Source organism: Schistocerca serialis, chromosome 2 (assembly GCF_023864345.2).
Source record: "Schistocerca serialis cubense isolate TAMUIC-IGC-003099 chromosome 2, iqSchSeri2.2, whole genome shotgun sequence".
Classification (NCBI taxonomy): domain Eukaryota; kingdom Metazoa; phylum Arthropoda; class Insecta; order Orthoptera; family Acrididae; genus Schistocerca; species Schistocerca serialis.
The window spans coordinates 690105780-690119208 of NC_064639.1; the positions used below are offsets into that span (position 1 = coordinate 690105780).

Here is a 13429-nt window from a genome sequence, read left to right on the forward strand (position 1 = left end):
GTGTCAGCGGTCTCCGCTAAGTGAGACGTCGGCGGCGGAAGACGACACGTCCGAACAAAGACGCACGCCAGCTAGCTCACAGCAGTGACGTCAGTGGCCAGTCAGCAGCTGCCGCCGCTACCACGGTCCAGCGACGGCCGACCTGGCGCTCTTGCTGTCGTATTGCATTCACATTAGCGAGAAGCACGTTAGCCGGAAAACGCCGGAAACAAAAACTGGGCATAATAATGCTACCAGCCACTGAAAATACACAGATAATGATACATCGCTGACCTCGGAGCTGTAAATTGTAGTGTTTCATACGTTATCTGCAATGTGTGGCGTGTCTTCTAAGGAAAAAAAAAAAAAAAAATACTCGTCGACTACATCTGTTACTTTTCCAAAATCTAAATCGTTTCTTCGTGCTGGTCATCGCCTCACGATTTAGGAAACCACAGACTGTGATTACGAGTATGCGCTTATTATTAATTAATTTCGATGCTGTCAGACCCACACCGAAATAAATTAATAATAAGCACATCATGTTTTGTAAACATATTCAGTCGTGGTTGAATAGACGTTGTAACGCATTAGGAATGCATTGAACATTACAAGAGTATTTGGTTTAACCCTGAGGCAGACACACTGGACTCGCATTCGGGAGGACGACGGTTCAATCCCGCGTCCGGCCATCCTGATTTAGGTTTTCCGTGATTTCCCTAAAACGCTCCAGATAGATGCCGGGATGGTTCCTTTGATAGGGCACGGCCGACTTCCTTCCCCGTCCTTCCCTAATCCGATGAGACCGATGACCTCGCTGTCTGGTCTCCTCCCTCACAACAACCCAACCCCTGAGGCAGACATTTCTAAGACGGCGTGCTGAAAAGTAATGGCCTCCGAATTTTTTAATCTGTTATTAATATCAGTTGAGGTATTACATGTCATGCATGTTGCAACCCTCTAGGCTCCGAATTGCAGCGTGAAACGTGGCGATTTCAAACGTAACTACGTCGAATTTCTAACCGCAGCATATCTATAGAAGAATGAAAGCCGTTTACGGCGATGATTGTATCGACATCAGTAATGTGAGACATTGGCTTGTTCGTGGTCGCAGTGAAGGGAACGGGGTGTTACCCTCTACCTGTGTGACAGTGGTTGGAGGAGACGGCCGCGTGCGACAACCGACTACACTCACCGCCAGCGGGTTCAAGAACTTATCGGAGAAGATCGTCGGATAACACACGAGTGCTACGATATCTGGAACGATTTTAATCTATTTCCAGAATATAAATAACACCTCCGAAGACTTTATTTTGTTAGCGATGAAGCGCTGCAAGCGAAGGTGACGTTGTGGCTCCATTAATAGTGACGGTATCAACAAAATAGTCTGACGTTTGGACAAATTTTGAGAAATAAATACAAAGACATGAAGAACAGAGGTGTAGAATGTTAATAAAGTCTGTTATACGTAAAAAGCTTTAAGAGCTTTCACATAAAAAAATTCTGAGGCATAATTATTCAACATACCCTCGTACCAATCATGAGACAGAAACTGAGAATTAGTAAAAAATATTGATGTCTTTCATTTAGAGGAATTAGAGGCAGTAATAGGAAACAAAAAGAATAAAATAGTCACCAGGACTAGAGGTCATAGTTATCGAACTCGTAAAGATTGGAGGATTCGGCCGCTGTGGCCAAGCGGTTCTAGGCGCTTCAGTCTGGAACCGGGCTGCTGCTACCGTCGCAGGTTCGAATCCTGCCTCGGGTATGGATGTGTGTGATGTCCTTAGGTTAGTTAGGTTTAGGTAGTTCTAAGTCTAGGGACCTGATGAACTCAGATGTTAAGTCCCATAGTGCTTAGAGCCATTTGAACCATTTTGCTGCCTTACAAAGGGGATCCCCAGGTTAACGGTAACTATCAGTTCTACGTTTAAGAAAAGGTAAAGAAGTAGACCCACAAACTACGGAGGTATAAGTATATTACATTCGACGTGTCTGCTGTATATTAAATAACCGATTGAGGCCAACAGCAGAATCACTCTTGCAAGAAAAGCAGAATGGTTTTCGAAAATGGAGAGCTTTATTGACAGTGTACACTGCCAGAAAAAGATGCAACACCCTCAAGGACAAGGCTATTTTATTGACAAGAGATGTAGTAAATAGTTCACCATTGTAGGAGTACCTGATAACAAAGTCAGACCAAATGAAAAACACGTCACAGCAAAGAGTGCCCAAAGAAGGCATCTATGCATAGTGTAGCCACCTCTGGCGGCAACACAGGCGTGTATTTTAACATGAAAACGATCATACAGGCGTCGAATGGCATCCTGCGATAGACTGTCCGAAGGATATTGCAGCCTCTGGAGAACGAGTAAGTTCCCACTTGATAATGTCGCATACGTGTTCAATACGCGAAAAGTCTGGTGATCTATATGTACATCAACATGATTACTCTGCAATTCACTTTTAAGTGCTTGGCAGAGGGTTCATCGAACCACAATCATACTATCTCTCTACCATTCCACTCCCGAACAGCGCGCGGGAAAAACGAACACCTAAACCTTTCTGTTCGAGCTCTCATTTCATTTTATTTTGACGATCATTCCTACCTATGTAGATTGGGCTCAACAAAATATTTTCGCGTTCGGAAGAGAAAGTTGGTGACTGAAATTTCGTAAATAGATCTCGCCGCGACGTAAAACGTCTTTGCTTTAATGACTTCCATCCCAACTCGCGTATCATTTCTGCCACACTCTCTCCCCTATTACGTGATAATACAAAACGAGCTGCCCTTTTTTGCACCCTTTCGATGTCCTCCGTCAATCCCACCTGGTAAGGATTCCACACTGCGCAGCAATATTCTAAAAGAGGACGAACGATTGTAGTGTAAGCTGTCTCTTTAGTGGACTTGTTGCATCTTCTAAGTGTCCTGCCAATGAAACGCAACCTTTGGCTCACCTTCCCCACAATATTATCTATGTGGTCTTTCCAACTGAAGTTGTTCGTAATTTTAACACCCAGGTACTTAGTTGAATTGACAGCCTTGAGAATTGTATTATTTATCTAGTAATCGAATTCCAACGGATTTCTTTTGGAACTCATGTGGATCACCTCACACTTTTCGTTATTTAGCGTCAACTGCCAACTGCCACACCATATAGCAATCTTTTCTAAATCGCTTTGCAGCTGATACTGGTCTTCGGATGACCTTAGTAGACGGTAAATCACAGCATCATCTGCGAACAACCTAAGAGAACTGCTCAGATTGTCACCCAGGTCATTTATATAGATCAGGAACAGCAGAGGTCCCAGGACGCTTCCCTGGGGAACACCTGATATCACTTTAGTTTTACTCCATGATTTGCCGTCTATTACTACGAAAAAGGCATTTCAGGCCAATAGAAGTCTACTAATATCAAATACCGGCCTTAATTTGAGGAAGAAATTTCTGAGGATGTACGTCTGGAGTACAGCATTATATGGTAGTGAAACATGGACTGGGGGAAACCCGGAACAGAAGAGAATCGAAGCATTTGAGATGTGGTGCTACAGAGGAATGTTGAAAATTAGGTGGACTGATAAGGTAAGGAATGAGGAGGTTCTACGCAGAATCGGAGAGGAAAGGAATATGTGGAAAACACTGATAAGGAGACGGGACAGGATGATAGGACATCTGCTAAGACATGAAGGAATGACTTCCATGGAACTAGAGGGAGCTGTAGAGGGCAAAAACTGTAGAGGAAGACAGAGATTGGAATACGTCAAGCAAATAATTGAGGACGTAGGTTGCAAATGCTACTCTGAGATGAAGAGGGTAGCACAGGAAAGGAATTCGTGGCGGGCCGCATCAAACCAGTCAGTAGACTGATGACAAAAAAAAAAAAAAAAAACTACGAACTGCGACCTTCCTGACAGGAAATCACGAATCCAGTCGCACAACTGAGACGATACCCCATAGGCCCGCAGCTTTATTAGAAGTCGCTTGTGAGGAACGGTGTCAAAAGCTTTCCGGAAATCTAGAAATACGGAATCAATTTGAGATCCCCTGTCGATCTTGCTGATCAGGGCAGTAACTGTACACCACGAAGAGCACGTTGCGTCGCTGCAGACGTGCACTGTGCTGCTGAGAAACACATCACCTTCCTGTTGATGAAGTGGCGGTAGCATGAGGATAACAAGCTGTGAAATGTAACGGACACTGGTTAATTTACCCCGCAGAAATAACGAATGCGATCGGGAGTGATTGACCCGCACCATGAGGCATGGGGTGGAGACCTGTTGTGTGGTGGCCGAATGCACTGCGGATGAGGCTGCTCACCAGGTCTACGCAGTACGTCGACCAGTTGCGTACAGACAGAACCTACTCTCATCACTGGAGGCAACAGTGCGCCACTCCGCTCTCCAGTCGACACCTTCAAGGTAACACAGCAGCTGTGCTCGGTGGAATCTTAGTGTCAGTGATAGCATGACCACATTCACATGTTTTCTTAGTCCCGCTGCAGGCAGATGGTTGCCAGTGCTCTTTGGTGACGCAGCAGGTGTAACCTGTGCCTGGATTTCTTCCCTGGATTTCGTTTGGTCGGCCACAGCTGCTCGCTCAATGCCTGCACATCTTGACTTGGGTCTGTACGACGCGGACGTCTAGGGGTGCGAGAATGTTCCGTAGCCCATTGCTAACCGCGGCGACACACTACCGAGCCACTGTGCCGGACACGTGCAGCTCTCTGTCGATACGTCCATCCGGTTCCCCACAGGCGCAAAACGCAGCACCAGCCAAACGACTCAGTTTGCTCAACACGAGTACTTATTCGTCGGCGGGACATGGTTGTACCCAGGAATGAATGTTACAAATACTGTTCACCTCTAAACTCGGAAGAGTTACTGCCTGCTGAAACAAAACAGAGGTGCATAGATGGAGATCCTCCTGAATACCATCTGATGGCCGATGGCAGTGACTAATGAATAACTAACATTATGTCCTCTCAGTATGCACATATTACACCAGGGTGCCACTGAGTGCACTCCTTGAGGGTGTTGCATTTTTTCTATACGTTTATTTACTATGAAACAGCTAACAAAGAGAAGAAGGGAAAACGATTAGAAGAAGCAAATGATGCTAATCTATTTCTCTGAGACATGTTGCTTTATTAAAAGAGGGGAAAGTATTTTGAAACTGACTAGCCCTCTTCACACATTAGACTGGTTCAATACAGAACAAGTGTAGTAACAGACACTGCAGTTATGCGAAGAAGAAAAGTCAACTGTCGCTTTTCAAGTTCACCTCACGGTTACCCAACATGCCTTTGTAAAGGTTCATTTCCCTATTAGCTGATATTATAGCCACAATACTTACTGACACACGTTTCTGAACTTCGAAACGAGATTAAATTTGTGCTCTCCAAATAGCGTGCTATGTTTCAGGTTTTGGTTCCACATATTCCCGTAAACGTAACATAACTAAGGTTGTTTCGTAAAGTAAGTTCGTGATTCATTCCTTGTGGGTACATATTCGAGTGAGCATTGGTTTCTATACTGACTCTTCTGTATTCGTAAACCAGTTCAGAGGACTTACAGGATATTTTGACTGATCACTAACGACTGTCCCTCACGCCATTTTCAAGTTGTTTCTCGCTGATAATGAACTGACTGTTTCTGGGTCAGTCATTTATTCCTCAAATAGCAGGAGGGTTTTGTTACACTGTACCATTAGGGCGTTGAGTAGTGAGCAGTGACAGTCACTGGAGAAGACATCTCAGTTTTGTCATTTACAAAGTTAGACGGATGTTCTAAGGGATGGAGTGCGAAACAGTGGGAGAGAAGTTTTGTTATTCGTGTTAGTTGGCATATGTGTAATTAGGGTGTGAAAGAAATAATGTTCGAAGACAAGAACATGTATACTCTACGTGTACAAGAAAATTATTATTCACTTAACATTACTTAGTGTCATCATTAGTAAACAACAGCATATCGCTCGAAAAATTAAGGAATCTGTTTAGACCAGTACAATAAGCCGCATTCAAAGTTTATGTATATATAGCAAATGCATAAATCATTTCTCAGCGCAATAAATAAATAAATAAACTTTCAAGCAGAAAGATAGCTCACTTAGAACTTTGCACGCAGTTTGATCTGAACAAGAGAGATATTTTATAATCGTGAAGTACAGTACAAAATTACGTATAGTATGGGGGAACGAAAATGAATGTATTACACTCTACGCCTTTTTTTATCGTTCTTAACGGAAGACACTGAAGCGAATCCTGTTACTCTGTTTACTGTGGGTGACAACGATAGTTTGTCCTAACCAGTAGAGTTCAGTCGTCCAAGACAGCAACGTAGTCTTTTTCTGAAACGTTACAGTTTACCATCGGTAACATTTAATTTATTGCAGTTCTACTGAATAAAACTAAGTTTTAGATATTGCAAATGCCTCAGCACGCCATTTTTTACAGGGTGTTTCAAAAATGACCGGTATATTTGAAACGGCAATAAAAACTAAACGAGCAGCGATAGAAATACACCGTTTGTTGCAATATGCTTGGGACAACAGTACATTTTCAGGCAGACAAACTTTCGAAATTACAGTAGTTACAATTTTCAACAACAGATGGCGCTGCGGTCTGGGAAACTCTATAGTACGATATTTTCCACATATCCACCATGCGTAGCAATAATATGGCGTAGTCTCTGGATGAAATTACCCGAAACCATTGACAACGTGTCTGGCGGAATGGCTTCACGTGCAGATGAGATGTACTGCTTCAGCTGTTCAATTGTTTCTGGATTCTGGCGGTACACCTGGTCTTTCAAGTGTCCCCACAGAAAGAAGTCACAGGGGTTCATGTCTGGCGAATAGGGAGGCCAATCCACGCCGCCTCCTGTATGTTTCGGATAGCCCAAAGCAATCACACGATCATCGAAATATTAATTCAGGAAATTAAAGACGTCGGCCGTGCGATGTGGCCGGGTACCATCTTGCATAAACCACGAGGTGTTCGCAGTGTCGTCTAAGGCAGTTTGTACCACCACAAATTCACGAAGAATGTCCAGATAGCGTGATGCAGTAATCGTTTCGGATCTGAAAAATGGGCCAATGATTCCTTTGGAAGAAATGGCGGCCCAGACCAGTACTTTTTGAGTATGTAGGGACGATGGGACTGCAACATGGGGCTTTTCGGTTCCCCATATGTGCCAGTTCTGTTTATTGACGAAGCCGTCCAGGTAAAAATAAGCTTCGTCAGTAAACCAAATGCTGCCCACATGCATATCGCCGTCATCAATCCTGTGCACTATACCGTTAGCGAATGTCTCTCGTGCAGCAATGGTAGCGGCGCTGAGGGGTTGCCGCGTTTGAATTTTGTATGGATAGAGGTGTAAACTCTGGCGCATGAGACGATACGTGGACGTTGGCGTCATTTGGACCGCAGCTGCAACACGGCGAACGGAAACCCGAAGCCGCTGTTGCATCACCTGCTGCTCTAGCTGCGCGTTACCCTCTGTGGTTGCCGTACACGGTCGCCCTACCTTTCCAGCACGTTCATCCGTCACGTTCCCAGTCCGTTGAAATTTTTCAAACAGATCCTTAATTGTATCGCTTTTCGGTCCTTTGGTTACATTAAACCTCCGTTGAAAACTTCGTCTTGTTGCAACAACACTGTGTTCTAGGCAGTGGAATTCCAACACCAGAAAAATCCTCTGTTCTAAGGAATAAACCATGTTGTCTACAGCACACTTGCACGTTGTGAACAGCACACTCTTACAGCAGAAAGACGACGTACAGAATGGCGCACCCACAGACTGCGTTGTCTTCTATATCTTTCACATCACTTGCAGCGCCATCTGTTGTTGAAAATTGTAACTACTGTAATTTCGAAAGTTTGTCCGCCTGAAAATGTACTGTTGTCCCAAGCATATTGCAACAATCGGTGTATTTCTATCGCTGCTCGTTTAGTTTTTATTGCCGTTTCAAAGATACCGGTCATTTTTGAAACACCCTGTACATGCCGTACGCCGTTTTCTATGTAACAGCGTCAACAACGAGTGTTTCGCGACTGCTAACTCATGAACGTGAGAACAACTTGAACGAGAATGTGATGGTTTCCTTACAAGAATCATCGATTGGAAGAAACCTGTTTTCATGGACGCTAATCGGCCAACAAGAAATCCAATAAATTACACTTTTTGCCGTTCACGAGAAGCAGCAACTGTGGATGGTTCTTGAAAGAAATCATATTTCTAGCGTACCGCCGGTGTATCGCATTCAAATGTTCTGAGATATCACCTTCGGTTTTTAATGTAATCAAATTGGTGTCTAAAGGAAAGTAATTTTGTATCCTGAGAGAGAGAGAGAAAGAGAGAGAGAGAGAGAGAGAGAGAGAGAGAGAGAGAAAGAAAGAAAGAAAGGTAGGGGGGGGGGGGGGGGCGAGGTTTATAGCGAACCAAGAACGTTTGCGACATTTGACTTCGTCTTTCATCAAAGCGTAGCAAACTTCGCTGCCTCTGATTTTTAGATGTGTAGGCTACTTGAAGCAGCACAGGTAGGAATAAAATTCCTGGTCTGTTGCAGACGGAGACTTCGAATGCGCGCAGGATACAGGATACTGCACTGGGCGTGAAGGACACATTGTAAATTGCTATGCTACTTTATCATAATGAACAATATTCAGATTACTGCACAAGCCAAAAACATTTGTTTGTTTTTTGTATTTATAAGCATAAAGGAACGATAAAATTTAATTTTTTCTGGCAACTACCATTTTATAGTTTTTATGAGGTATTAACAGTATTACTTTAGTCACTTGTTAGTTCCATTGTCGGAATACAGATTTCCATCTATTACTAATGCTGGAAATATATTTGTTTCGACGTTGGTGATCCGCGCTGCCGTGATTGGGAATTCTACTGGTGTTTTAAAGCCCCAACAAGTTGAGGCAATGACTATGAGAGGCACGTATTCGGCTGTACGCACGCGTTGCTTAATGAAATCTCCTGCCGTGTCGCTCTGTACGTACAGCCACTTGTTCCTGGTGGGAAGTCTCGCATTCCAAGGAAGCGTTAACGTACGGCAGAGACACGCAGCGCATGAGCCTTGCTACAGTCCCAGTGAACACCAATACGAATGTATGAGACGCCACCAAGGGGTACCTCGAAGCTATAACACATTTTCTGACTCTTGATGAAGAAGCATTACAACGGAGATTCTTTTATTAAGGGACCAGTGAATACAGGTAAACACTGTGTTATTACAAGCGACTGAATTCCGAAATATCAAATCTATCTTCTGAAATAGTCTTACTAGAAATGGTCACCCTAAAGTGTATCTCAACGAGCCAGCTAAATGTCGAACATCTAGTAGTGACGATAGACGAGTGCTGCTGAAATTCGTAAAAATTTTGCAGTTCACCCATAAACGAGATTGCTTAAGGAAATTTGTTCGTCCGACTAGTTTCTATATATGAAGGTAGTATCTGTTCCCTAAAGAACAGATACCACTGATGACCGTGCAGCTTCTCTAGAAATGAAATGATAAATCGACACCCTAGCTGCAAACAGGAGTTGATATACATAATTGGGGACATGTTGAAAATGTGTGCCCCGACCGGCACCGGTTATCAATGGTATCTGTTCTTTCGAGTGTCGCGTCCTCGTATCTGACAGTTTTCTAGCAGTAGTATACACCATAAGATCCTGAGGCAGATGCCAGCAGAAGGGTCGAAACGTCGATAATTTTAATAGAAATATAACTTCAGTGACAAGGAATTTGTTCGTCTCGTGACCCCAAAAGGCTCGACAGGACAGATAGAGCCGTTACACGTATACGACATTGGATGTTGGAAGAAGTTTGTGAGAAATTTTGATATCTAGTTCACTGAATGATTATTATGTCAATGTCCAGTTGAGAAGAAATATAATCAAGCTACAGTCACTAGCACATCATCAGTTCTCTCTTCACCAACATTTTCCAGTGTACTCAAATACGGCTGATACAAATCGGGATATTTAGAAGATAACCCGCCACAGTTCGTGAATTCTACTGAATTTTGTTTTATGTTGTGCTGTCCGTCGTGTGTATTATGTGAAGAAATTTCATTTATTTGATGTACTTGACGTAAAAAAAAGAACTATGCTTTAATCATTTATGTACAGATTATCATTATTGTAATGATTTCCTATCATAATAATGAGTTACTTATTATTTTAAACTAACAAAATACACATATGTAAAATGGTAAACTAAAAATCGAAAAAAAACATGAATTTAAAACGTAAAATAACAATTTACAACATGAAACAAAAATAAGTAAAACAAATAATTAGAATAATAATGTACGTTAAGATATTTTGTTTAGGTATGAGCTCTAGAAAAACTCCAAACAGCCAAGGCCGCAAGTAAGGTATTTATTTGGATGACCGATTTCGGTAAGACTATGTTACTATCTCAGGATCTTCGGCTTCACATTGCATACAACCTCCACCACCTGCAGTCTGTATCGTGTCAATGACAAATGTATGTGTAAGGATCGTGGAATACACTGGATGTCGGCACGTCGTAATTATAATGTGTACAAGACATAAGATCAATGCGCGGATTGTCAGTGTTCATGTTCACAGCACAGCTGAATACAGAATGTAGATAGTACATATTGCTGGACAGTGTGCTCTTCCTAATTATATTTTTCTTTCAGCAGGAGGTTAACATGACGCTTGACAAATTGCACCACAAACAAAATTTTCATAGATTGCCTCACGGGTGTAGAAAGAAATTGCTATTTTCTCAAAAGATAGGACGACCTTAGAAATTTAAAACTTCTGTAATGACGAGTATATTCGAAAGAGAACTATAGAGACGGTTGCAGCCTCGAGCTTTGAGTGGATCCATTGAAATGTGCTCAGCTAGCTTTGCTGAGAGGCAGAGCACCAGCTTCCCACTCGGGAGCCAGCAGCCGGGTTCGAGTTACCCAGACGTGCGTTGAGGCCTGTCGTCGAGGAAAGATGAGGCGGCGCAGCCGGCCACTCACCTTGTGGTAGTCGTCGCCGTGCTTGATGCGCTTGCCGTTGAGGTTGATGGAGTAGTTGTAGTAACGCGAGTTCATGATGAGGCCCGCCCACTCGCGCCAGCCCGGCGGGATGTAGCTGCCGTTGTACTTGTTCAGGTACTTGCCAAAGTACCCTGCAACACGGTAAACAGACAGTCTGTGTCAGGAAACGATGCGGACAGTTGCATGTTCGTCGTGTTACACGTTGTGGTGCTTGATTTATTTTGCTAAAGTTATTTGTAGCAGGGGAGCCATAAAGTCTACCCCACGAATCAGTCGACAAGACAGTCATAAATTCCTCGTTCGCCAATATTTCTTTCTCAGTACTATCGAGTCCACGTCTTTCTGGAGCCACGAACAGACTGCGGCAATAAAATCCCAGCCTGCATTTCGTCATTTGTATACTCCAGCTGTACTGTGTTGCGTGAAACGTTACCAAACCTGTACCTCATTCACTGCACTAGAAGATACACTAAAGGCAGAAAGAACGCACCACGAACGAATTGTCCGAAACGGACGGAGATCGGTAGATGTGGTGTACATGTACAGAAAAACAAATTATTATAATTTCAGAAAAAATTGAATGATTTATTCGAAAGAAAAATCTTCACAAATTGATCACGTCAGTAACGAGCTAGTCCACTTAAAGTCCTTTTGCAAGCAGTTATTCGATTTGGCATTGGTTGATAAAGCTGTTGGATGTCGTCCTGAGGCCGGCCGTTGTGGCCGAGCGGTTCTAGGCGCTTGTCCGGAACCGCAATGCTGCTATGGTCGCAGGTTCGAATCCTGCCTCCGGTATGGATGTGTGTGCTGTCCTTAGGTTAGTTAGGTTTAGGTAGTTCTAAGTTCTAGGGGACTGATGACCTCAGATGTTAAGTCCCATAGTGCTCACAAGGGAACCTCCCCACCGCACTCCCCTCGGATTTAGTTATAAGTTGGCACAGTGGATAGGCCTTGAAAAGCTGAACACAGATCAATCGAGAAAACAGGAAGAAGTTGTGTGGAATTATGAAAAAATAAGCAAAATATACAAACTGAGTAGTCCATGCGCAAGATAGGCAACATCAAGGATAGCGTGAGCTCAGGAGTGCCGTGGTCCCATGGTTAGCGTGAGCAGCTGCGGAGCGGGAGGTCTTTGGTTCAAGTCTTCCCTCGAGTGAATACTTGTTTTATTTTCGCAAAGTTATGATCTGTTCGTTCGTTCATTGAAGTCGCGAGCTATATTTGCTGGATTCATATTGCCCACGGAATACATCTCACGTATTTAATGCACTCTCGTCCAAAGTAGCGAACAGTCAACTGCGAGCCAGGGAGCCTCGTTAGCGGGAATACTCTCTCTTCCGTGCGCTGTAGTCGACTGACGTCGTGTGTTTCAATGTTTGTGTAGGTGTAGGGTCCCCATACTACGGACGGGCGGACAGATAATAATTATCTGAAAATAAAAAATTAAACTTTTGGCTCGAGGGAAGACTTGAACCAAGGCCCTCTCGGTCTGTAGCTGCTCACGCTAGCCGGCCGAAGTGGCCGAGCGGTGCTAGGCGCTTCAGTCTGGAACCGCGTGACCGCTACGGTCGCAGGTTCGAATCCTGCCTCGGGCATGGATGTGTGTGATGTCCTTAGGTTAGTTAGGTTTAAGTAGTTCTAAGATCTAGGGTACTGATGACCTCAGAAGTTAAGTCCCATAGTGCTCAGAGCCATTTGAACCACTTTTTTTGCTCACGCTAACCACGGGACCACGGCGTTACTGAGCTTACACAGTCCTTTATGTTGCTTATCTTGCGCATTGACTACTAAGTTTGTATATTTTGCTTATTTTTTTCATAGTTCCACACAACTTCTTCCTGTTCTCTCGATTGATCTGTGTTCAGTTTTTCAAGGCCTATCCACTGTGCCAACTTATAACTAAATCTGAGGGGGGTGCGATGGGGAGGTTCCCTTGTCAGAGCCATTTGAACCATTTGAAGCCATTTTGTCGTTCTGAGGGACATCTTCGCTGGTTATCAGCGCTCAGTTCGAAGCAGGACTCATCACTCAAGACAATGATGTTCCAGACGTGTCTGGAGACGCCCTGGACAGCGGTGGGGTACCAACCTGACTGTCGCCCGCCAAATGGCCCCACAACCATGAGTGACACTCTGGCGTTCCATTTCTTTTCATAGCAGGACCGTATAGGTCATCATCCGCGCTGCCCTTACAGCACAGCGGTACGTCGGCGACATCCTACGCCTCGTTTTGTTTCTCTTCACTGCACTTCACGGCAAGCCATCCTGGGCGTACATTTTAGCAAGATAACATCCGCCCCCACATGGCCAGAGTTTCTATTGCTTTTCTTCACGCTTGGCAAACCTTGCGCTGGCCAGCAAGGTCGCAGGATCTTTCCCTAGTTCGGAGCATATGGAGTATTATGGGCAGGG

General features: G+C 44.0%; 1 protein-coding gene across 2 annotated transcripts in view; it reads right to left on the minus strand.

Moving 5' to 3' along the window:
- LOC126457822 (extracellular sulfatase SULF-1 homolog) overlaps positions 1–13429 on the minus strand; it is a 796827-nt gene that overhangs the window by 290751 nt on the left and 492647 nt on the right. For both annotated transcript variants that reach the window (XM_050094450.1, XM_050094449.1), the window contains exon 5: positions 10998–11149. In XM_050094450.1, coding sequence (XP_049950407.1) covers positions 10998–11149 — 152 coding nt within the window. The remainder of the gene's footprint in view (positions 1–10997; positions 11150–13429) is intronic.